Genomic DNA, 24,130 nt, shown 5'->3' with positions numbered 1-24,130 from the left:
CGCGGCTGCGGGGGTTCACAGCGCCCCCTCCCACCAGGGGCCGCTGCCGCACCCTCCGCTCTCTTGGCGCTCTGGGCCAGTGTCCCCCCCCTCCAGCAGGGACATCCCAGCCTGGCTTCCTGCCTTCAGGAACTTTCTTAAATCTTACAGGAAGGACTAAAGTTGTTGCAGCCCGCTGTCCCCCCTCCCCGTCGCGCTGTTGCGCTCTGTTCTCTGTCCGCAACTGCTGTTCCTGCGGAGGGAGGCCGGCGAGCCGCAGCGGGCGTGTGACACAGTCCCTGCTGAGAAGGTGGCGTCCTGCTGCCGCCGCTGTTGGTGATCTCTTGATGCAGCAATCTCTGCCATCGCGCTTCCTACGTGCAATGGGTGATACGGCTGAGAAAGGTCTCCGGGCGCTGCACCAGCTGCGAATGGAAACTCTGACAGTGCAGCGGGTGCCGGGGCGCAGCACGCTGCTGCTGGGGGGGCATCACCTGCAGCGGGGCTGGGAGATTCCTGGGATTGGGGCTCTGTGGGCAGGATGCTGCCTGGAGATGCACCTCGGATGCCAGCAGGGTGTGAGGTTGCAGCAAGAGGCAGGAGTGCCTCTGCTGGAATTCTGCTTGGGGTGCATGAACGCATCCCAGCTAGTGCCGGCTCCTGCCCCAACCTGCTCTGAGCATGGGTATATTGCTGAGACTCTGAGCAGCTCCTGATTTCCACGGATTTTAGCAGCTCTGCTCACTAGAGATGGTCCATCAGAACCCTTAGTACCACTCTGCTGGGTATCAGCACTGCCTGCCAGCAGGAACAGCAGCCCACTGCCATGCTGGAGGTGACATTGGCCCCACGCCGTACCTGCGTGGCACCTTTGAATCACAGTTACCATTGCCCTTCTCAGGCCCTGCAGATTTCCACTCGCTAAAGGAACAGTTTTGTGTCTCTGCTCCATCCCTCCGCTTACTCACCTCCCTGGGGCCACAGCTTTTCCCCGCAGGGTCAGGTGATGTTCTTGCAAGTTGCTTATAGGGGCTTCCTAATTTCTGAGAAGTATCGCAAAGAGCTCTGCATGTTTATTTGCAAACAGTATTAATCATTTCCTCTTCTTACCCAGCGCTTTGCCTCCCGCCTGGGTCAGACCCATAGATGTGAATTCAGTTAAACAAATGGGGGAGGGATGTTTTGGGAACCTTCAGGTTTCTCTTCTTATGCATCTTGTTATGGTAATTTGTGTTCCCCATACCATTTGGGAAGCTTTGCGTTCCCTGTGCTTCAAGGACGTTCAGCTCTGGCCTTCAGTTGGCTCCATCCAAGGTGTTTGGTCACTGCTTTCTTCTTCATCCCCCAAATTTTCAGTGCTCCTTCAATAACCCACATGCTTTTAAGTCATTTTGGGACTGACCCTTGATACTTCGAGGTGTGTGCTGTGTGCCTCAACAGTGACAGCAGCAGGAGACTGGGGCCTTGCCTGGGTCCCTGCTGTACTGGTGGGACCCTCACTGTCACTTTGGGCTAGCTTATTGCTGGGGCAAAAAAGGACATTTGTGCTTCAGTGAAGTGGTGTAACGTGTGCTTGCTGAATTTCGTATGTCTTAGTTTTGAAGAACAAATTGTTTTCTTGCTTAGTCCTCTTTCTCCTTCCTTTTTAGCTCTTCTTATGCTCTTATGCTAGCCAAACAGATGAGGACTGACACACACAATTCACCATATTCCAGCTCAGCGAAAGAGAATTAATTTTTTTAAGCACCAAAAGACTTTCTCAGACCCCCTAAACTAATCCCAGGATATGCCATCCACCCCATTTGGACTGGAGGGGTTTTACCAGTGTGAGTGGGAGCCGCAGCGTGACTCGAGCCAGGCTGACTTCCTTGGTGCTGGAGAAGCTGGTGCAAGAGCCAGCAGGAGCTGTGTTGGTCTGGCAGGGTGCAGGCAGGGTGGAGGTAAGGTGTAAAGCCTGCCTAAAGGTGGTTGCTCCTGCGGGGCTGGGGCCAGGCTCCTCTCTGATTCCAGCACCCGAGAGCTCCCAGCTTGCCTCCCTCCCCTGTGATTTCTGGTGTGTGTTCTGTGGCTCTGTGAGCTCCCTGGTGCTTCCTGGCCACACATAGTCTCATCCTGCACCCCAAACAACCTGGAAAGGCTTTGGTATTGGCGCCAGTCTCCAGCTTGCTGGGGAGCAGGGCGGGGGTGCTCAGGCACAGACCTGAGGATCCAAAAACATTGCCATGTGGTCTGCATCTAGCCACCACTGGTTTCTCATGAATGTGGCAGCCTCCCCACCCCGGGTACCAACTTTCGCCCCATTGTGAGCATGCATTGGAAAGTTTGAGCAATTTGATTTTAATCAGTGCCCGTGCTGCTGCGCATGGTGGGGAGGATGAGCCATTTTTTCCTGCCGATTCCTGGCTTGGTGAGTTGTGATCTAGGTGATGGTACTCATCACATCTTCCACCTCTAGAAACCCAAAACACGTCGCAAGTGCCAGATAAGCCTCCCCACACTCAGCCTAGATGCCTTGTGTCACCATCTGGGGACACAAAGCCTTGAGGAGGAAAAGCCTCCTTGCTGTGAACGTCCATATTTTCTGTAATTTGGTTTAATTTAATTGTTCGTTTGTTTGTTTGATTGTTTGTTTTTGTTGTTGTTTTTTATTATGAGAACGCAGGATATTGCAAAGCAAGAGGCTATGTCCACCTCAGCCCACTAACACTATTGGACATGGTGGAGAGAGCGCTCCCATTGCCACCCTACCAGGTGGTAGCCTCCAGCCAGGTGACGTGGAAAGGTGACAAGGAGGGAACAGCACCCCAGGCTTGCTCTGCAGCCCAAGCAGGACCAGAAGCTCATGACAAAGGAGTGATGCTGTGATGCAAGGAAGAGACTGGAAAAGGTGACCCAAGACAGATTGGACTGAGCCACCAACTCAGAGTGCACCCAAGAGCCAGGCTTGGAGCCAAGGACACTTACCCTGTGGTCCCTGCATGCTCCATCCCAGGAGCTTTCTCCAGAAAGGGTGTGGGCTCAGAGGTGCCCGTCCCCACTGCTGGGTGGCTGGGTGCCTTGTGTGGGAGGGAAAGGGGCCAGGCCCAGCTTAGCTGATGCCTGCCCCAGTGGGGAGGAAGCTGGGGGCGGAAAGCAGCCCGGGTTTCCCTCTGAGGCAGAGATGGGCACGTTTCATTTCCACTCCAGCCCCAGCCGCGCATGCAGAGAACACGCCGCCACTGCAGGGAAGGAAGCACAGAGAGAGCTGGGGGTGGCACAGTACAAGCACGCCTGTCTGAGCAGGGAGCCGACTGCCTCGCCATGGCTCCGGGTGCCTTGAAGATGATGTGGGGCAGAGAGGAGGTGGCCCTGACCAGCCTCTGTGCTGTCCTGCTGTGCTGCAACCCCATGCTGGCCATCTGCCGCCGGGGTAGGTACTGGAGTGTGGCAAGCTTGCCGGCACATGTCATTCGCTGCCAGTGGAAAATGTCTAAGGACTAGGATCTTTGTAGTTAAAGTAGCTCTGGCATCAAGAAGGCAGAGAAAACAAAGCTTTTGGGTATGCATGGCTGAAGCAAGAGAAATGCAGATCCTCACAGTAAAAATGGGGTGAAAGGCTGGAGGACGGAACAGGTCCCCAGTCTGTGGCACTGGCACCAGAGCTGCATTATGATCACACTGGCTATGGTCGGTGTTCGGTGTTGAGCCTCTGGTTTGAAGTCCAGGTTTGCCAGCGCTATGCACGGTCTAGCGTTTTCTGCTTTGGCTTTCAAGGCTCTGGGCTGTGACCTCAGGTTGGGCCTCCTGGTTTGGGCCTGACCCTGAGGGAGCCAGGGTCCTGTGTGTGGCTTTGCTTAGGGTGAACTTTGGGAGAATGGGAGGTGGAGGAGAACGGGTGAGCCCGGGGTGAGGAAGGGAGGGCCCTGATGAAGCTGTGTCCCTGTTTCCTCCCAGCCGGGCTCTTCCTTCAGTGGCTTTGGGTGTTTTCTGCCCCGAGGGTGGGTGCAGGGATGGATGTCTCTTGGAGCAAGCTTACCTCTAGTGCTGGGAAGATGCAGGGAAATATGTAAGCCCAACCTCTGTTTGCAGAAGCCCTCCAGGTCCTTCATTCCTTGCTGGCAGTGGCACTGGCTGGAAAGCAAAGCCCTCAGCATGCAGAATGTTTCTTGTTAAACTCAAAGAACTCAGAATGCTGCAAAAATCACATCTATTGGTGAGGGCACTGCTGCAGCCAGCTCTGTCTGCGGGAACTGGGGCAATTCCCTCCCTCCTTCTGTTTGGTATCTTTCCTCATTTCTCAGCCCATTTTTTCACCTAATCCTGTCTATTCAAGAAATTGTCCTGGTTCCATTTCTGGCTGGTGATGCTGAGGTTGTGGTCCTATTGCCTCAGGACAGTGTTGGAGGGATGTTCTTATTCTGCCTGTGAGCCCTGGGGCTGCTATTGGTGGTGGTTTCTGAAAAGGGAAGATAAATTTTGTAACAAACTAGAGTTTGCAAAGCGTCAGCGGCTTGAATTGCTTGGTTGGATACCTTTGTGAAAAATGCTTCTTTCTGCTTTTTATTGTTCTGAACAGAAGTTAATGCAGCAGCTGCCTCGTCCCACTGGATGGGGCTGGCAGAGCTGGGACACTGTGAGCCTGGCTCATGTCCACCGCACCCCAGCTGCCTGGGGGAGATGACCCCACTGGGGTCAATGTGGTGAAGCAGCCAGGTAGCTGCTGAGAGCTGGAGAGTCTGTGGCTGTCGCTGACTGCCCTCTGTGCTGGGAGTAGCTTGGGAAGCCTGGCCGAGATCCCCTGGGTTGGGCACCTGGCTTCCCACATATGTGCAGGGAGGGAAAAGTATAAGCTAGTAAGCTCCAGGTCCCTCTGCCCTGTCAGAAGGTCTGAGGCTGGGGACAGCACATCCTGTGCCCTGAGCAGCCCATGCCCACTCTGTGCTCCCAGCGTGGAGCAGTGGGCAGAGCTGGAGCACCCAGCAGGCAGTCAAGCACATGATGGGCTGCACAGGGGATGCTGCCCCAACCCAGGGCTGTGTCACTCTGCTTGCTTTTGGACACAACATCAGCTGAAGGAAGAATGACTCAGACATTACAATACAGCATAGATTTAAAAATAATACAACCTGCAAAGTCTGTTTTCCCCAGTACAAGTGTTCTGTGTTAATTTTAGGTAGCACAGAGAACAATTTGCTCTGCTGAAACCACTTCATGATACGGTTACTACCCCTGAGGATTCCCCTCTGGCTGGAAGGCACACATTCAGGAGGGGAGAGACATGGGCTGATATAGCCCCCTGTGACCTGGGGTGGTGCTGCAGACTGGCCAAGCAGCAGGTTGCCTACATTGCTGGCAAACTGCAGAGCCTGGCTGCAAGTGAGCCGGGTGCTGGCTGTGGCGTAGGGCTTGGCTCACAAGAGCTCACCAGCAGGTTTTTGTAAATGCCCATTGGGGCCTTCAAGAGCTGAGGGTGAAATAGCTGAGGAACACATGGAGCCTCTGGGTTTGGGATGTAGGAGCCCATAACCTCTCCATGGGATGGGGTCCTAGTGGAGTCTACAGTGAGCTCTCACTCTCTTTGCATCCCTGGTTCCAGCACTGGAGTACAGCTGTTTCTGAGATGCAAACCCACTGTAACCATGTCTGTTCCTTGTTTCCTCTCTCCCGAACAGTGACCTTCTTTCCAGCCATGTTAACTCTCCCTGAAGGTGGCTCAGCCACCTTCTTCTGCAACATATCCACTGAGAATGACTCCGGCTTGGAGTACAGCCTCAATTGGTACAAGGAGACCAACCACAGCCAAGCCCAAAAAATTGCTGAGATCAGCTGGAAAAAACGTGATACAAAGACGGATAAGTACCTGCTCACCAACCACACTCCTACCTTTAAGATGGAGATCCTGAACCTTCAGCAGGATGACTCAGGCTCCTATTACTGCGGGCTGATCACATTCTTTGAGTGCAATAAAGTGATGGAGAGCAACCGGTCCCTCTTGGTGGTCACAGGTCAGCTTGAGGGCTGAGATGATGGGGACAGGTTGTTTGTGTCATCCTTTGGCGCCGTGGCCCCCAGGCACACAGCAGGCAATACCCTGCTGGGGGAGGACCTGGTGTGAGTTAGGAGAGCACAGATCTTCCCATTCCCCTCTCCTATGTATGCCTGCTTGGTGCCTAGAGACACAAGCTGTCCTCCCTCATCTGCACTGCGGCTGGGTCTGGCCCTGAGGAAGACCTATGGGGAGGAGTGAGTCCTTCCGCATGGATGGAGCCAGGAGTTCAGCGTAAGGAGCTACCTGAACCCTTGAATAGCTCCTTTATTTGGGGACAGAGCTTGTGTTTGGGCTGATGACCAGGGATCAGAGCCCTTGAGCAGCTGGTGTTGGTGTAGGCACTGTTCTGGCAAAATGATGTCGTAGGAGGGTCTCAGATATTAAGCCCCATGGTGTGTGACACTGAGATCTCTCAGGAAGATATGCCATGCACTTTCTTGGCAATATGGAGGCTTTTGGGTGCTGAAGATGGCCTTTTATGAAAAGGAAAAACACTTCAATAGTTACTGTCTTTCATAACATCTCCTCCCAACAGAGCTGTACCGATGAGGAAGCAGCTGGGAGGCTTGGGGAAGCTGTGTCTTCTATGGGGCTCTTCTGGATGTGTGGCCATGCCATTGAACATGGCCTTGGACCCCTGAACCCCAATTCTCAGTGGTGTGGAATCATCCTCACCACTTGCAATGGGAAGGAGTGGGACATGGCGGAAACGTACCCCATATCAGCCCAAATTCAGGGCCTCTGGAGGGATGGCGGGGCAGTGGCAGTCTGTCTGGGACTGAGCCCTTTCTGTGGGGCAGCCCTTCTGTTCCCTTGTTGTCTTTACCAAGGACTATAGAGGCCATTTTACACTCCTGACCTGCTGTTTTGTTCTTCTTTTTTTTGGATGGCTGTTACAGCAGCCCCTGAGAAGACAAATGCCACTGACGAGCCTGAGATGGAGGAAAACAATCCCCCAGACTATGTCAACACCATGCTCCTAGGCATCCTGCTGCTGGCTGCAGTCGTTGTGCTGTTGTTATTTGGCTGTCTCACTGTGATGTACAGGAAAGGAGGTATGATCCCCCATAGGGGCTGTGCTGCACCAAGGGGCTGGGATCTGCAAGGGACCTGACAGGGTGATGGTTGAATGCAGCTGGATGCCTGCAGCTCCCTTAGGTACATCAGCAGGTTCAACATGCTAAACTCAGCTGCAGCATGTCTCCATGGGACAGGTGTCTCCATGCCTAGAGGTGAAGGGTGCTTTGGGCCATGCCTGTCCTTCATAGAGTCGCCAGACTACATGCTGTGGCTCTGAATCACTCATTAGCATGTTGTCTTAATGCTGCATGTGAGTCCCTTCCATGCACCTTACCAGAGCACCTTTGGGCCGTCTCATTATCACCTCACGGAGGCACCAGGCATCACCTTGTCCAAACAATGGGCAGCTGAGGGACTCTCCGAAAGGACACGCTTGAGGAATTTCACCCCACTAATCCCAACTAAATCCTAGACTGGGGGCTGGTATCTCACTTGTCCTTGTAATGGTCAGGGTGCTAGACCCTGAGCGGAGAAACAGGAAATGGTTGTGGTGTCCGGTGCTCTCCTAGGACACGGGAGCTGGGTCAGTTTCTCACACTGTCTTAGCACGCAAAGCATCTTCTAACCAAATATGTTACTTTTCAGATGCGCAGAAACCACCAGGTGAAAATGCTCCAGTGGTAAGTTTTCCATCTCTGAAACTCTGCTGTACTGCAGGGGAACATCACGGCATTGCTGGGGTGCGGAAGATGTAGGGCCTCCCATTATCAGCCCTTCACAGGCTTCTTGCTTATCTTGTCTTCTCTGATGCTGCTTGATCTCTTCTGAGCAGCTATAACTGTTTTTTCGCACCTGCAGCACAGCCCCATCACAGTCAAAAAGCTGCCTGAGATGGGATGGGACATCTATAGTCCAACCCTTGCTCAAAGTAGGGTTATCTTTGACAGTGGATCATGTTGCTGTAGAAAATACGAGAAAATGGCCCCGCCTCCTCCTCAACATATTAAGCTAAAATTCCTCTTGCTACAATTGGTTCCTGTTTCCTCTCTTTTTTTTTTTTTTGCTGTAAGGAGTCTGGCTCCATCTTCTCTCCAATCTCATTAGGTAGCTGAAGGCAGCAAGTATGTCCCTCCTTGCTCTCCCTTCTCCTAGATGAGCAAAGTGAGCCTCAGTCTCTTCCCATGCACCCCATGACAGCTTGGAGCCCAGTGGAGAGGTGGGAAAAGGGCTCCTAGCACAACCCTGCCTTCCATGGCTGGACAGGCAGGGAGCTCAGGCCATCTGAAGAGGCAGAGAGCTGAGACCTACGTGGCTTCAGTGGTAACCCTAAGGCTCATTGTCCGATTTCTCTGAACAAATGCTGTCCCAGGTCTGCTTTGTATCACTCTCGCCGTTCTGGGATACTTCAGAGCCGGTTTTGGTACTTGCTGTAAAAAGGGGGGTTGTGCTGGTGATGGTGGATGGTACCTCTGGATGATGACTCACCCTGGTGGATTTTTTTGCAGATGGAAGAGAGGCCCCCTGTGGTGTCTGTGTCCACTGTGGACTATGGTGTGCTGGAGTTTCAGTGGGACCAGCGTACCCAGGTGTCTCCCGAGACCTGGCCAGTTGTCCAGACTGAATATGCCACCATCATCTTCCCAGAGGAGAAACCTATCACGCCAGAGTGGGGGAAGAGACACGAGGATGAGAGGACTCGGCAGCTGCAGTTGCACCCCTGCTGAGGGCCAGGGTCCCTTCTTGCTGGAGGTGTGGGCAGGGACAGTCTGCTGCTGCCCCAGCTCCTCGCTCACACTGCAGTTTGCAGTTGGGAAAAAACAGCATGGAAGGACCAGAGTGATGGAGGCAACGCTGCTGGAGTTGATATCAGACAGTCCTGGCCACAGTGGGATCGTGGCCATGGAATGTGTACCGTGAGACAAGGAAGGTCCCTACTGGGCTCTGTGCGCTGCTTCTTCGCTCGGGGCGGGGAAGATGAGCTGGGACAGATCAGTGATGCCGACAGGTCTATGCCAGAAGCAATTTACACCATGTCTTGGCTTTCTACCTCCATCTGGGGTTCTCTAGAGTGGCCATGCCCCACCAGCAAAGCACAACTGTGGGAGGAAATGCCAGAGGCCAGAGCTGGAGTGGATCCTGGGAGATGCTGCCTGTGGGAGCCCTGGTCTGAGGGCTTCTCCGTGCCCAGGGCAGAGACTGTCTTGTTCGTCCTCCCTCTGGTCACTTTCCTCCTCTGCAAGCTGGGAAATCTACCCCTGCGTCCCTCCTTCTGCATGTAGGGGATGGATCCAGCCCTAGGGGGTAAATAAAGGGTTTCACGGCCAGGGAATTTGTTGACTCGTCATGGCAAACATGTGGGCAGGCAAATAACGGCTGTTGGCAGCATGCAGGCGAGAGCCGGGAGGCGGTGGTGTCTGTTGTGGTTCAAGGGCCTCTGTGTACCATACGCAAACTGCTCTTGCACGAAAATGCTCTTAATAGTTTAGAGAAGCAACGCTCTTTTTCCTCTCACCCATGTCTGAGCTGGTCACCGAGGTACAGCTGCAAACCAAGGCCTCCTTACCAGGCTTGTCTCAGGGCACTCACCCAGTCCCCCTGGGGATGAGCATCCCACCGTGCCAGGGGCCTGGCTGCTGTCAGCTGGGACAAAGTTCACAGCATGGTGCTTGGTGCAGCTCTCTGGCTCCCAGCTGCATTTTCCCTCTTGAAAGTGATGCTGAGGCTGTGCCATTTGCCAAAAACCAGGCTGGAAACAAGTGTGCTCAAGAGGGGAGAAATCCCAGTAAAAAGTGGCTTTGGAGGCAGCAGAGACCTATTGGCAGACCATGAAAAGCAGTGGAAACAGAGAAGAGTAATTTGCATATCACAGCTCAGTGGTACCATCAGCAGGTTTCCTTTTCCCCTACCCCCAGTAAAACCAGTGCAGCTTTGTGGGAGCCAGCCCGGGAACTGGAGTATGAAGTGAGGCACACCAAGCATCACAATTTATCCCTTGCAGGGGCTGTAAAATCACTGAGAACCTTCTAGAGGTGACCAGATGGGACAACCATCCAGATAGGTTGGCTTTTATCCTTCCACAGGGCAGAACAGATGATGTGGTGGCCCTACTCAGGCCCTGGTGCTGTTGAAGACTTCCAGTAGCCACCAAAGGCAGTGCCATAAATCCCACAACGTTCACTCATGCCAATGAGCAGCTCAGCCCAGTGGGACTGTTTGCAAGCAGCAGCTCCTTGCCCTGGTAGCTCTGGCATAGACCTGCTGTGGACGACTGGGCTCAGCTCACCCAGAAAGACAAGGCAGGAGGCACCTTCAGCAGACGAAGAGCAGGAGCTCAGTCAGCAGTTTTGCTTTTGGCTTTCCTGTCAGACACAACACTGGTGAGAAGGTGAGCTCTGCTTCATATTTTCCATCCTGCCTCTCGGCAAGCTGAGGTGCCTCGTCTTCACCCTTTCCTGCACTCTTCAGCTCCAGCCTTGGCTCCTTCAGGAGCAGTCAGCGCTGGGGCTCTCCCCTCTTGGTAGACGGTGGTTTGCAGCTGGCTGGAGGCTCTCAAGCCATTCAGTGAGGTCAGAGATGAAAGAAAAGCATCTCCCACTGCCATTTGGGATGGGAGAACACCCAGCCTATGGCAATGCCTGTGTCCCTCAGGCCTGCCTGTAATTCTGCTCCTTGCAGGGAGCAAGATTGGGCCCTGAGGCTGTGTGGGATGAGTGGTGGGGATGCTCTAGGCTGCTGGACACCATCTCCTATCCTTCTTTGGAGGACAGGATGCCCAGCGCTGGCAGAGGCCCAAGCTGTTTCCCCTGTACTGGGCATAGCACTGCCTGTGCCGGCCAGAGCAGGAACAGGGCTGGGATGAGCTCTGCTGGAGATGCAGGTTTCAAGCCCCCAGCTCAGCACCTCCAAACTAAGCAGTGCCCTGAGATGGGTGTCAGCCCAGATGCCCCAGAATCCTGCTCAGGGACAAGGAGCCAAGCATGTTTGTGTGCAGGAGCTGCTCTTGTCTTTCTGTGTAAGCCAGGAGAGCAAGCAACACATGGTCTTAACTTTCCCTCTAGCATGGTGATAGTAATTCTGTCCTCCTGGAGTCACTGTGCAGGATCTGGAGGAATCTGTTTTACCTCCCATCCTGAGAAATCAATCAGGTCTGGCTTTCCCAGCTCCGCCATCCTACGTCCCTCCTTCTACTGCTCTGCACTCCATACCACAACTCTCCTGCTTTTGCTCACCACTGCACCCCATACAGTCTGGCTGCACACTTTTTGCACCATCTGGCAGGTTTATTCCTCTTTTTCTCCACTCCGAGTTAAGCAGGGACTCAAGCAAACTCATTTGCACCTATGATGCTAAGGTTTGCCTTGTATTTCTTGGGGAAGCTGAACTGACGTCTTCAAGCCCTTTGGCTCTCTCTGATGGCAGCAAGAAGAGGTTTGGATTTGATTGACCCGGAATGGTTTTAAGGTATATCCTTTCAGCTGCAGCTGGAGGAGCATGTGTGGCAGGGTTTTAGTGATCTTTGGTTTAGGCTGTGGAGGTTTGCTAGAGTGGTTAGGCAGACCCTACCACTTGGCTTTGGTTTTTGAACTTGCTCCCTGCAGCAATTGGAGCTACTGGAACTAACCCCTCTGCCACAGAGCTACCAGCAGAATAAGAGTAGACCCCAGTCTGGTCCTCAGCATCCCATTTTGGGAAAACTGAAGCTTGCAACAGTGCAAGCAGGAGAAGAATAAGGTTTTCTAAAATTAAAAAGCACCTGGATCTGAGTTTTGCTCACCCTCAGAATGTACTGTTACTGGGAATGACTCCTGAAAGGTCACAGGTGGCAAGGTGTAGGTTTGGGTCTGCTCACCTCATTCCTACCAGCATCACGACTGTAAGTGATAGAGGGTGCTCCTAAAAGCCCCTTCCTCTGTGTGCTTTGTGCTCACAAGTGCACAGCAGCCAAACTCACGGAGGATTCTAGATTTTTTTCCCAGTATCACTCCAGAGGAAGCATCCCCAGCCTGGCCATGCACCCTCTTGTGCAAGCACACACAAGTACTCATGTACACAGAAGGGTGCACACAGGTCCCTTGCAAATTTGTGTGCACACTCGCAGATTTGCACAGCTACCATGTGCCAAACACATACACCCCACACCTTTACCTGTGAAGTCATGCACACCCCTGCAGTCAGCCCCCAGCCACCCGCTCTGTATGCTGCAACTCCTTCCATGCTAGGACGTGGGTGCGACAGGGAGGCTGCAGATGCGAAAGCTGCTGCAGACGCCAAAGCTGATACATTTCCTGCACACTCTGGTCTGGCAGTTAGAACAACAGCTTCCGACCGCGGACACTCAATGCTACCCTGAGGAGTGCCTGCCACCACCGACAGTGCCAAAATGCTTTGTCAGCTCTCTGGGACCACACATTACCTGGAACCTCCAGAGAGCAGAGCTTATTTCTGGTCCCACACTAAGGACTTGCTGATGAGGAATGATCAGACTCCGCTGGGACACCTCAGAGAGCTGGGGTTGATCGCTGTCAGCACATACAGGGAATGTATGACCTCAGCATGCCTGAGCTATACCTGAACAAGAAAAATCCCCTATACAGATGCTTCAGATCCTGCCTGGCTTCTTATATACCCCAGCCTTGATTAAAGGTGATTGAGAATAACATGTGAGCAAGCTTCCCCTAAAACACCCCAAGCCTAAAACCCAGGTCTCAATAAAACTGGGCAGGCAGATGAAGACAGAGAGGAAGTCCTCTCCTGCAGCTTGCAGTAGTGTCTTTGAGGAAAGCTGTGCTGTAGAGCAGCAAAGCACCATCCTTGCAGCATGGGACATTGGACGTGCTGAGTGGAGAAGGGAGAGTCAGGTCATGTGGCAGTACAAGCTAGGACCATCTTGATCACTGAAAGGTCTTGGACCTGTGTTTTTTGTTTTGGAGAGGTTAGACTGGAGGTGCTGCAGTGGGGTACATGGGTTATTTGGCCCCTGGGTTAATGTGATGACCTTGGGGTGGGACTGCTCTGTCGAGAGATATGGTCTGGGAGGATTGCCATGGCCTTGTCTTGCTGGGAAAGGAGCTGTCAGTCCTGGAGGGAACAGGCTGGAATGTGTTGATGGGTGCCATGAGTGGTTGATGGGAGGGATAGGCTGCTGGACAGATTGCCTGGACATCTAACCACGGCCGGCTTGCGGAGTCCTGATATGTCCTGAGCGGTACAGACCTACAGCATCTCCTCCATCCCACCTCACCGAGAGCCTCACCCTGCCTATTGCTGAGCCTGTTGTAGGCTTGCAGAACATCTGTGTTTCCTCCCACCACCCTCTTTTTGCTTTCTCTAGTTTTGCTTTGAGTCGGCTCCACGATTTCTCCTTCTCTCTCTTCTTCCCTTTGGTTGGATGTGCTGCTCAAGGAGGGTGCTGGCAGGTCTTATCCTGGCATGTGGGGACTTAGAGTGCGCGTGAAGCAGCCTGTGTCCCCCAGCCAGGCAGGAGCCCTGGGCCTGCCCACTTCGCTGCCCCCAAGACCAAACCACTGCCCTTGGCACCAGGGCAGATCTTTGTCAGAGGGGGCCAAACTCTCTCCTTGAGCCTGCAGGGATCATCATGAGGCCCATTAGATGAACAGCAAGCCCAAGCACATTTGGGTGGTACGTGCCTGCAGCTTCATTGCCACATCCTCCCTTCAATCTCTCCGCATTTCTCAGCATTCCTCTCCATCACAGAAGTCCAGGGCAATGTCCCTTTTCTACAGTCCACCTTGGGCAGATCCTCATTTCCAGAGGATCCCCTTTGCCTCAAATCCACCCTGGGATAGGTGGACCCTTCTGCTCCAGGGGCTTGACTATGATGACAGTGCAGCCTGAAAGAGACCCCACAGATGTTGCTTATCCCTGGAGGTGGTGGGTAATAACAACAGTAACAAGTATTCACCAAAAACAGTGGCAGCGTCAGAAGGGGTGGAGGGTGCAGAGAACTGCCATGAAGCCATGTCCCAGAAGGATACAGATGCCCAATTCGCCATCTTCAAGAAAGGGGGAAAAAAGAGGATCCAGGAAATTCTAAATGAGTCTGCCTGCCTCCATACCCAGAAAATGTCTGGAAAAAATTAGTAAGGCCACCAAGTGGTAAACACCGAGAGGGCAGTGCTGGGGTTGAGAACACAGATTTAGCAGGAACATGTTGTGTCAAACCAACCACACTTTCTCTTCATTAGGGTGATGGGCTCAATACTGCAGGGAAACCAGGAGTGATGCTATCTTTGTGCTGCCTTACGCGATATTCTCATAAGCAAATTAGGGAAACTGGAAATTCTGCCGCTGTGGGTGGACGGCTACCCAAGAAGCTATACCCATCAGCAGTTATCAATAGCTTGTGATGGCAGATACATTAAGGAGTGTTTTTCTGGGGAAGCATGGCTCAAATGAAGGCAATGTGCTATTAGAGAAGCGTGCTGAGGCTGTCTGAGAGGACAGTTAGAAATTAAATCCAGCCTGATGAGCTGGAGAAAAAAGCAAAAGTGCCCTGAAAGAATGACTCGTGAAAAAGAATTGGGCGTGTTTAGTGTGGGAAAAGATGAGTGAAGTCTTCAGGGCAGGAAACAGCCTTAGTATGAATAAGCAGTGAAAGACAGAGAAGTGCTTAGGGTTATGCCTTGTCACTCAGAGGGCAGTCCATCTGTCTTGCAAGCCTTGTTATGCCCACAGATCCTCACTGCTAAGGGAATGTCCTGCTCTGCTGTCCTGCCTGGGGACCAGAGTTGAATGTCCCTTTCTGTCCTTCCTGGGGACTGCTGGCACGATGGATCCTCCTGGATACAGGTTGACCCATAGGGAAGGATGTACTTGCATGGATGGGGTGCATGTGGGCCAAGCAGGACACTTTGGGCGCTTTGTCCCTGGGCTAGGATGGTAGGGGATGAGGAGGCTGACACACAGTGAGAGATGGAGAAGAGGATAGGAGCCTTGGGAAATCCTCCTCTCGCCTGGGCGGCTGACCCAGGGTGGGGGAACTGAGGTAAAAATCATTTCAGGCTGTGTGAAAGCAGCAGGGTGTTCACCACCTGGGCTGTGCCTTGTGTTTGCTTCCTTCACACATCCTGTGGAGAAGCCATGACCAACACAAGGGGATGGAGAGGAATGGTAGAGTCTGTCCCCGGTAGGGGGGCTCTCCAGAACAATGGGGTTGTGCCAGGGCTGGGACAGAGCTTGTCCCCAGTCCCTGCCAAGATGAGGCTGTGAGGAGACCTGCAAGAGCAGCTTTTGTTTCCAGACAGGTGGCAGTTAGTGGCAAAGTGCTCAGGCAATGCTGGGAGATGTGTGTGAAATGGAACAGGACGTCAAAGCAGTTTTGACACCGTGGGTGTTTCTGGGAAAGTCCCTTTAGTAAAAGCAATTCAAAGGCTTTAATAGAGGGACCATCATCGGGCTCCTCAGAGATGACTGTAAGGGTTCAGTGCACTGCGAGTAGTGATTTCAGTTGCGTTGCCATGATGTAATGAGGGTCTGGTTTCCATCACAGCTGGGCTTTGGAGTCAGGGGCCTGTTCCCATGCCAAGAGTGCCACCAGAGCCTTGTTGAGCTGCATGCCTGAAGGGCAGCTCCCCTAGCCCTAGAGTGAGCAGCACAGCGAGCAGTGTTTCGCCTGATGGGAAGCATCCCTCTGCCTTGTGGCAACAGCCTTGGGGAGGAAGGGGAGGGCTGAAACCACAGGTCCCCCAGATGAAGTGATTGGTTTGTTTGGGTGAATACGAGAATACCAGGAGGGTTGCCTCCCTGGGGGCTTCCCACACAGGTGCAGCTGCCATCAAAGTAAAGGGGAGATGTCAAAACCTTTAGGTTTTTCCTGCATGCAACTACCTCCAGGTAAATCTCAGCCCCTAACACAGAGGGGCTCAAGGAGACAGGCAGGTACTGCAGGGCAGGTGGTCCTGTCCCCGTCACCCTGCTGCTGATGTCTCCTCACACCATGTTGTAGCATAGCTATGTCAGCTTTCTGCAGTAGCAGATTTACTGCCCTGGGGACTCCTCTGTGGCAGGGTGCACCAAGGGGTCTTCTGTAGTGAACCTGTAGAAATGAGGACCCTGTGTTCTGGGAGAGGACTCTTCTGTGTTCTGCTGCTCCCTCTCTTCCTCCCCGTGCACCAGACCTGAGCCAGGGATGTCCACCAGTCCCCACCTATGAGCATCAGAAATACTGGTGGGATGACCCTTCCTTCACCATTCTGCTTGTCGATGGCAGCCCCAGCCCAAGTAGGATCCTGTGTCCCCATGGCAGGGCTCTTGGGAAGTGTGTGGCTCAGGTTCTGTCCACAGGTTAGGGCTTTGCCAGCTTTCCAGAAGGATCCTGAAGACCTTGGCTAGGCCCTCTGCTTCCAAGAAACCTCCATTCCTTCCTTCTAGTTCTGCTTCAGATTCAAAGCAGGGAAGGATCTCGAGGCTGAAAATGGGCTTTGCCTCAGGACCTTGTCCCCTCCCTCCACTCTTGCAGGAGAGACAGCATATGTTGTGACATTGTGAAGGTGCTGGAGGCCTCTTGGTACAAATGACGTATCGACTTTTTCCTTCCAGCAGGGAAGATCAAATGCTCCCTGCCAACTTGTGGTTACTGGGACTTGGCTATGTCGCCTTCTTCCCACTTGGGATCCAGAGTATGAGCTCAATGTGCTGGTGCTTCCAAACACCTCACAGCCGTTGTTACCTACTGCTGGCAGCCAGTGTGCCCCTCTTGTGAAGACACAGGTGCCATCACCTACAACCTCAGCAATCCTGCTGCCTCGGCTGTCTTCAGGGCAGAGCCAGCCACTGGCACTGTTGCCTGCGGCATCTGGGCTTTTATGTTGTCAAGCCAGAAAAGCTGCCATGAGGACATACTTCATTTGAGACCACTGTGAAGTATTTTAAGGCTGACTCCTAGTTCTTTCTGCCCATTTTCCAAACAGAGGTCTGGCCTACTGCAGGGTTTAATATCTTACAGTACTTGCATTAAACCCTCCTTGCTTCTGGAAGCTTGATTGTTGCTCCGGGCACTCAACAAGAATCACTGCCAAAACTTTCCTTGGTGGCTTCATCCCCAGAAACCACCCAGCACATTTCTTCCAAGGCTGGGTGTTTGGGGCATTTTGTGCCCTCGCTGTGCACAGGATGGTCTCCTCTGAAAGTTTAATGCTAAATGAGATGGTTTTATTGCCATAGTAAAGCTGAGCTTGCTTTATCAAGGTACAGCTCTTCCTCTAGCTTAAGACTAATTATAACTTGACATCTCATCTAATATGATCCTTGTCCTGCATTGCTCTCCATGGGATGTCCTGGGGGGGGGGTGGGGCTGTGCAGCTGGAGAGAGGTGAGCTGGGGGGCTGAGAGCTGCAGGCAGCCTCAGCGCCACTGTTTATAACTCTCCTGGGTGCTCTCTGCTCAGAGTACACCTCACCTCTTCTGGTTTTACATGCGGTACCATCCTCCCCAACTTTCCACCCTGTGGTTTCACGTCAGGCTTTTTCTGCTTCAGTTGGCTGAAAGTTGTTAAAAACAGCCCATGCTTGGTGGCAGCTATCGAGAGAGATAACGCTCTCTGGGGCTTTATCAACTGCTGAGTCCTGTGTTTTCAGTGGGTTTCGCTTCTGTTGTTCCTCTGCTGGGCGCAATCTCTGCTGGTTCACCCTTCCCGCTCTGGCAATGATGGACATGGGCAGCCTGGCAGGAGGTTGCATTTCCAACTTCTTTGCTTGTGGACAGAGCAGCATCGTGAGAGCACAGCTTCAGAAACTTCAGGGGTTCATGTGTGAAGGGGTTCATGTGTGGGGCTTGGGGACCCACCTTGTCCTTACTTTAGTGGACATTTCACCCATCAAGAACCTGGTACAGCGTCAGCAAAGCCTGTTGACATAGGGATTGTGAGGGGGTGGTGCAGCTTATGTGGGAGCAAAGGTTCCCCTCTCCAAGCACAAAGAGGTTATGCAAACAAGAAAGCTTTGGGAAAAAGAAAGCTGCACCCACAAATCAGCACCCAGAAGCCACTAGCTCAAGCCTGGTCACTGCTTCTCCACTAGCTCCAGGTGGGACTATGGAGACCTGGCAGGAAGTTTTTGCAGTGAAGATTGCAGCCATGCACTTAACAGAGCCGTGGACACTTCAGGAGGATGATACCTTGCAGGGTGACAACCTCAAGCCTGGCTGGAAGAAGTTTGTGCAGCGCCGTGCTCTTGGAAGGTAAGAGGCTGCCAACTTAGTCCCATTGGAGTGGGACCAGGGACGATAGGCTGCCATGTGCACCTTTCCCTTTATCAAAGTTTTCTTCTAAGGAACAACTTTTGACATGAAAGGGGCAGTTTGGAGGCCAGCGAGGCAGGGTTTTTCCATTTTTTTTTCCAAATTCTGTGGGTTATTGACAAACTGGAAAAAAAGTCTTGGTAATTGGAGGGGAGAGTAGGGGATTGTTGCAGCTCCACAGGACCAAAGGGCAGCTGGTATTTGGTGAGAGTTTCTCGATGTTGATGTCAAGATGCAAAGATCTCTTTCAGCACACAGGGGTAGGTACACCATGCTAGAGGCAAACCTGGGTGATTTGCACCCAGAGGAAGAGGAGAGGGAGAGCTGCTGTCTGCTGGGACATAGAATGATGCCTGAGCAATCTGCACCAGGCTGTGGGGGCCAAGAGCAGAGAGAAGCTGTGGCTCTGCATAGCTGATGAGAGGTCTCACTCCAACCATTTCCACCCCTTGGACCAAAGGCCTTGCACAGTTGGAAGCAAATGGAGACCTTGGCTGCCAGCCCTGACAGAGATTGTGCAAGATGAAGTGCTGCGGGTTACACACCTTTTAACTCCTCGAGACATTTCCTTACCTGCCTTACAGCCTCCACCCACACCTTCTGTCTATTTTTATTCTTTTTTATTTGACTTCTTTGGCCCTGAGCTTGACGTTGGCTTTCCACTGAGCTGTGATGAGCTGGCAGGGCTGACGGACTGGAGCCCCAAATAGACCCAGTGTCTGGTTCTTCACACTCCTGACAACGGGGCCAGGATGGATTAGGAGAGGGAAGCAGGGTTGTCCCAGCAGGCAGCCTGGGTCCTAAAATCTTTAATTCTGGTACTGGTCCTGTGCTCACGTCTAGGTTGAACTACTCAAACTGGTATCATGGTCTTATGGGAAGAACAGTTTGGTGTAACACTTGTATAAGTGAAGTTAATCCATCAGCCCTGGCTACCCTGATCCTTACTGACTGTGTGGGAAGCCACTGTCTTAGTGCAGCGAGGATGGGATGAGTTAGTCTCCTCTGTGTCCTTGCAGGTTTCAGTGCTCCCAGTGCTCTCATGAGTGGTCTTCAGCCAAAGTGCACATCCTGTTCCACATGCGCCACTACAAGGGCTGGGGCATGGTGCAGATGCGAGTCTTTCGCCAGGCATGCAGGCGATGCCCCAACCCCCCACTGGAGGAGCCCAAATTCAGCCAGGAAACCATGGAGAGGGTCCTGCACAACCTGGTGCTAAAGATCCTCAAGTACTGCTACCGTGTGTCTATCCAACCCTCTGACCTCCTGGAAGTCGTGGTGGACGTGCCAGTGGTGGGGCCACATGACAGCACCCACTGTGAGGGCTGCCAGCTTGGCATTTGTAGTGAGTTGAGGCGGGCCCCAGCATCGGATGCCTACAAGCCTGTGGTGGATGTGGACAAGGTCAGGACCAGTGACACCCATCACACTCACCAAACTCATCACAAGAGGTCCGCATCATATGCATGGGAACCTGTGATGGATGTGGACAAGGTCAGGACCAATTACACCCATCACATTCATCAAACTCATCACACGAGGCCCGCTGAGACCCCAACCTACCACCCATTGCCCATCAATAGCAACTTCCCCTGGAAACGCTGCTGCTGCACGGTCAGCTCTTTGCTCTGTATTTTGGCAGTGCTCCTCTTCATCCTATTTTATTTCACCAAGTAGCAGTGAGACCTGGGGCTCACAACGAGGAACGGGGTGATGGAAAACTGAGTGATCGGTGTCAGCCCTCACTCATGACACAGCGAGGCTTCCCTGGTGTGGGAGGACAGAGACACATTGAGGTGCCTCAGCCAGGCACCTCAACCCACAGCCTTGGAGAGCCCAGTGGATCTGATGGTTTCTTACAGGAAATATTCTACATGAGAACAACCCTCAGGTGCTCCATGTGCTTGCAAGAATAAAAACAGCTGGTTTACCTTAGCCTAAGGATGCATTTGTGCTTTTTAATTTCTCCAAAGTCTTTTCTAGGTGCCTGTGAGCAGCTCAGTGGGAAGCTGGGGGCTGTCATTATCCACCAGCTGGGCTCAGCTTCAAGGGAGGCACGACCTAATGTTCTGTCTTTGACCTTGGTGGAACTGGGTACCCAAAAAGAAGTTGAGGGGCACTTAGGACTGGAAGTTTGCAGCAAAGTCACGGGGAGCTGATGCTAGTGGACCCTAGCACTGCCTCCTATGATCTTTGTCAAAGGGTGCCCAAGGTTGGCAAGTGCAAGGAAGCTGTGGCATCAAGTCCCAAGTCTCTGCCCTGTTAGGACTGTGGGTGTCGGGGCAGCCAGCAGCAGCCTCTAGCAAGGGACAGGTTCAAAGGGCAGGTTGAAATGCTGCCTGCACAGGCAGAGCCACGGGAATGACCTCTTTTATTGATGACGTGGCATTTGGCTCACACTGAGGCATCAATACTACTGCTTCAGCCCCTCCGGGGTAATCCTGTGGGGACTGTTTAGGGAGGGGAGTGGAAGCAGGTCAGCCTCTCCATCTGCAGCCATCCAGGGTTTCTGAGCTGCATGAGGAACAGCCCAGGGCTACACAGTGGCATCCTGAGTTCCTCCTAAGTACCCAGAGGCAAGATGGATTTGGGGAGCTTTTGGGATCACAAGAAAGGGAGAAGGATATGACATGGTGGATGTTGCACCCAAATTCAGCTGTGTGACTGCAAGAAGTAAGCCTGGGGGAAGTGGGAGAGAGCCCAAATATCCTGTGCCATGAGCATCCACTTACTCCCCATCCCCTCCAGCATCCCACCACCCTGGATGTTCATCCCCATGGGGATGTCCCTCTGTCTCACTGCAGCAGCACAGATGTGGGTGACAGTGTGGCCAACCCCATAGCTCTGTGGTCCTCTCCTCATGGCAGTGTCCATCTCACCACTCGGGCTCTCCCCTGTTTCAGCTCTTGATGCTCTCACTGTGAGCATTTGTGGAGCTCAGCCCAGGCTGTCATCCACTTCCACGTCCACCTGGACCAGGGTGGGGCAAGGAGCTGGACAAGGAGGAGGACCCTCAGACAGCAGTGTCATCAGTGCTGCATGTGGGCAGAGATGGTTTTCAGCCAGGAGCTGCAAGGAACAGAAACACAGACACTGGGGAACCTACTGCTAGCTGCAGGGAGTAAGAGCTGAAGAGAACAACCTCCAAACTACTCCAGGTACTGAAATGTTTTTGGGGCTGTCTGGCAAATGAGTCCAATGAGGGCCAGACCTGCAGGGCAGTCAAGGCAGCTGCGTCTGTCCCCTCTTGACTTTGCAAATGATTTGATGCTGAAGATGGATATGGTAGTAAAGATTTTGTAACTCAATTAATGGAGAAAAGATGGGCTGAAGGAAAGGCATGAACCAAACCCATCATCACTGGTGCAGCTTGCACAGCATCAAGCCTTGGCTATGCAGCTTCCAGGTGCTCTTTTCCCTGCTGGGTCCTGCAGGCCCTTTCATGCTCACTGTGGGCTTGGTTTTTATGCTGGTGTAAGATTCTCCCATATTTTCATACACACAACCTGCAGGCTATTGGTTTTACAAATCAAAATAACAGGAAAACCCTGTGTGATTCAGGGCCATGTGGATTTTCTTAAGTGTTCTGTCCTCATCCCACCGTCTCCTTTCCTCAGCATCTTCCCTGCTCTGCAGCCCTGGTCGGACAGCCAGCAGATGGAGCTGCGAGATCTCTGGCATTGCACTGGGAAGCGCTGGGACCAGTGACCCAGCACTGGGACGGGCCAGCAATCCCCAGATGGGGGGAGCCCTTCCCCCATACCTGTGCTCAGCCGTTTCCCTGTAGTGTAGTCACCTCTAAGCCACACTCTAAGTGTATATGGTCATGGTCTGCACATGAGCTGGTCTCTTCACTGTGATTTTCCAGTCTCAGAGCACTGGAGACACCCATGCGATGCAAGACATGGGCCCTCAAACCCCTCCTGGTGCCCAGCTCTGTTTGGGGTGCAGCAGTGCCGTGGCAGCAGGACTGAGGACCAGCTGATGCTACCAGCAGGGACTTACCCTGGAAGAAGAGCTAGCATGACCTGTCACCTTTGGAGTGAATATCAGTGATGGCCAGAGCATTTTTTTGTCAGGGACCGATGGCTGGGACCCAAGTGCCTTCTGTCTGAATGGAGCTGTCTTTCTGGAGGAGATTTCTCCTTGCTTGGCTGCCTGGGGCTGAGTGCCTGGCGCTGCTGGGCAGGAGGTGGCTGATCCTGAAGCCTGGAGCAACTCCTTTCTGCCCTGTGTGGCTCTCCTGTGCTGGAAGCAGCCTGCCCTCTCCCTGGTGTCATTCTGTCATGAAGCAGTGAAATGGACAAGTTTCTTTCTACCATTGCCGGGAGTCCTCTTCTTTCCATGCTGAGGTTTTCCCAGCCCCAGTCGTTGTGTCTGGCTGCCTGCAGCCTCCCCAGCCACACAGTTGATGAAGGGAACTCCCTCACCTCTGCCTGGAAAGCCAACTCTAGCGGAGACCAAGTCCCTATGCAGGTCTTTATTCTCTTGCTTTAGTCTCTCTGTCCTTTTACAAGACCAGAGCCCTTCCTTGTTCCCCTGCAATGCCCTCTGTGCACACCCTGTGCTCCGCAACTCATGGCCTTGCATCCATACACTGCTTTTCCCTGGTCCTGTCCCTGTTGTTGCCTGCCTGTCTCCTCTTGCTGTGCATCATGTGCCTTTTATCATGCATCCCCTTCATCCCCTCCCCACCATTTAGACACACCCATGCATACCTGGGTTTCTCAGCCACGGCCTCATTTTTGGGCTCCTTCCAGGTTACGCTGTTCCGATGTGCAGTTGTGCCCATTTTCTACTTGTTGCTTAGCAAACTGCCCTCAAACTGCTGCTTTTCATGGCTTTTGGTAATTTTGGAGCAATCCTATCCAGCTCAGCTCTGCCCCCAGGGATGGTGAGCTGTGGACAGCCCCACAGCTGGCATGGGGACTGCAAGCCCACTCTGGGGGAGACAGCTGAGGGATGAAGGATGCTCTCTCACCCCATGGGTCCTGGGCGGGTCCCAGCTGTCCTCCCTCTAGTCCATCCGAAGAAGGCTCTGTCACAGCCTACTCTCAACTCATGCCTGGCACTCACACATGGGCAAACTTCACCCAAGGAGGTTTTGCTGGCCTTTCACTGCAGCCAGACTGATAAATTGCTGTCTCTGCGCCTGTCTCCTTGGAGAGAAGCTCTCACCACTCTAGCAGGTTGTGAGGTGCCAGCACATGCAAAGCCCATTGTTATCGCTCTTGCTTTTCTCCTCCGCTGCCTGTTCCCAGCCCTCCCTGCAGCCAGCCGCAGCGGCTGTGGGGCACGAGGGGTTGGCACTTGGCAGCACAGCAGCATGGTGAGTAGGGTCGAGCGTGGGGTTGTGTCAAGGATTTCCCAGCAGAGCTATTGATGGGAGGTGGAGGAGAATCTATATTTATGACTCATCTATTATAGGGCAGCAATATTTTTTATCTTGCTCCAAAGCTTTCTACTCTCAGATCCTACAGCTGAAGGTTTAATGCTAAGGGGATCGTGCCTCTATTTTGCTTTTTCTCTCTCCTCCCCTTCATCCCTCTAATGTCTCTGGACATGTTAGCAGACCCATGACCAAATGAGCCAGACCCTCTGCCCTCCACTCTGCTGGCAACTAAAAGAAGCCCAATGCTGTTATTTCAGTTCTATGCTGTAGGAAAATAGGGATCAACAACCAAACTCTCAGCTCTGGATTTGCACATGTCTGCATGATTTTAAGCTCTCTCCAGAAGGTGGATTTTCACAGCCTGTGATGCAGAGATGCCCAGCAGAGCCGTGTCCCTGCCTCAGCTCCTATCTGTCCTTGCTGCAGAGCTTTTGGCACGAAGACATGCTTTCTCA

General features: G+C 53.0%; 2 protein-coding genes across 3 annotated transcripts; both read left to right on the top strand.

The window, feature by feature from the left end:
* Positions 1-75: 75 nt before the first annotated feature.
* PDCD1 (programmed cell death 1) lies at positions 76-9,332 on the top strand. 2 transcript variants are annotated; one of them, XM_054075081.1, is made up of 5 exons: positions 3,151-3,388; positions 5,631-5,963; positions 6,907-7,062; positions 7,673-7,707; positions 8,533-9,332. In XM_054075081.1, exons 1-5 carry the CDS (start codon positions 3,178-3,180, stop codon positions 8,749-8,751), a joined length of 954 nt encoding a protein of 317 aa, XP_053931056.1. In that variant the 5' UTR covers positions 3,151-3,177; the 3' UTR covers positions 8,752-9,332. The 2 variants fall into 2 exon arrangements, with proteins under 2 accessions (XP_053931055.1, XP_053931056.1); XM_054075080.1 differs by lacking the exon at positions 8,533-9,332 and having other exon boundaries at positions 76-3,388; positions 6,910-7,062; positions 7,673-7,800.
* An 8,621-nt stretch (positions 9,333-17,953) lies between these two features.
* Positions 17,954-20,222, top strand: LOC104063467 (receptor-transporting protein 3-like). The gene is made up of 2 exons (XM_009565642.2): positions 17,954-18,223; positions 19,303-20,222. Exons 1-2 carry the CDS (start codon positions 18,078-18,080, stop codon positions 19,958-19,960), a joined length of 804 nt encoding a protein of 267 aa, XP_009563937.2. The 5' UTR covers positions 17,954-18,077; the 3' UTR covers positions 19,961-20,222.
* The last annotated feature ends 3,908 nt before the right edge of the window (positions 20,223-24,130 follow it).

This window comes from Cuculus canorus, chromosome 9 (genome assembly GCF_017976375.1).
Source record: "Cuculus canorus isolate bCucCan1 chromosome 9, bCucCan1.pri, whole genome shotgun sequence".
Taxonomy (NCBI): Eukaryota; Metazoa; Chordata; class Aves; order Cuculiformes; family Cuculidae; genus Cuculus; species Cuculus canorus.
The sequence above is the reverse complement of the archived record's forward strand: the minus strand, read 5'-3'. Positions and strand labels throughout refer to the sequence as shown.

What these genes read in the sequence shown, in the direction of transcription:
- LOC104063467 (XM_009565642.2), top strand. Translation starts at nt 18,078, where the DNA reads ATGGAGACCTGGCAGGAAGTTTTTGCAGTGAAGATTGCAGCCATGCAC. An exon ending in CAGCGCCGTGCTCTTGGAAG is followed by an intron (nt 18,224 to 19,302) that starts GTAAGAGGCTGC and finishes GTGTCCTTGCAG; the next exon opens with GTTTCAGTGCTCCCAGTGCT.
- PDCD1 (XM_054075081.1), top strand. Translation starts at nt 3,178, where the DNA reads ATGCAGAGAACACGCCGCCACTGCAGGGAAGGAAGCACAGAGAGAGCT. An exon ending in GCTGGCCATCTGCCGCCGGG is followed by an intron (nt 3,389 to 5,630) that starts GTAGGTACTGGA and finishes TCTCCCGAACAG; the next exon opens with TGACCTTCTTTCCAGCCATG. An exon ending in TGTGATGTACAGGAAAGGAG is followed by an intron (nt 7,063 to 7,672) that starts GTATGATCCCCC and finishes GTTACTTTTCAG; the next exon opens with ATGCGCAGAAACCACCAGGT.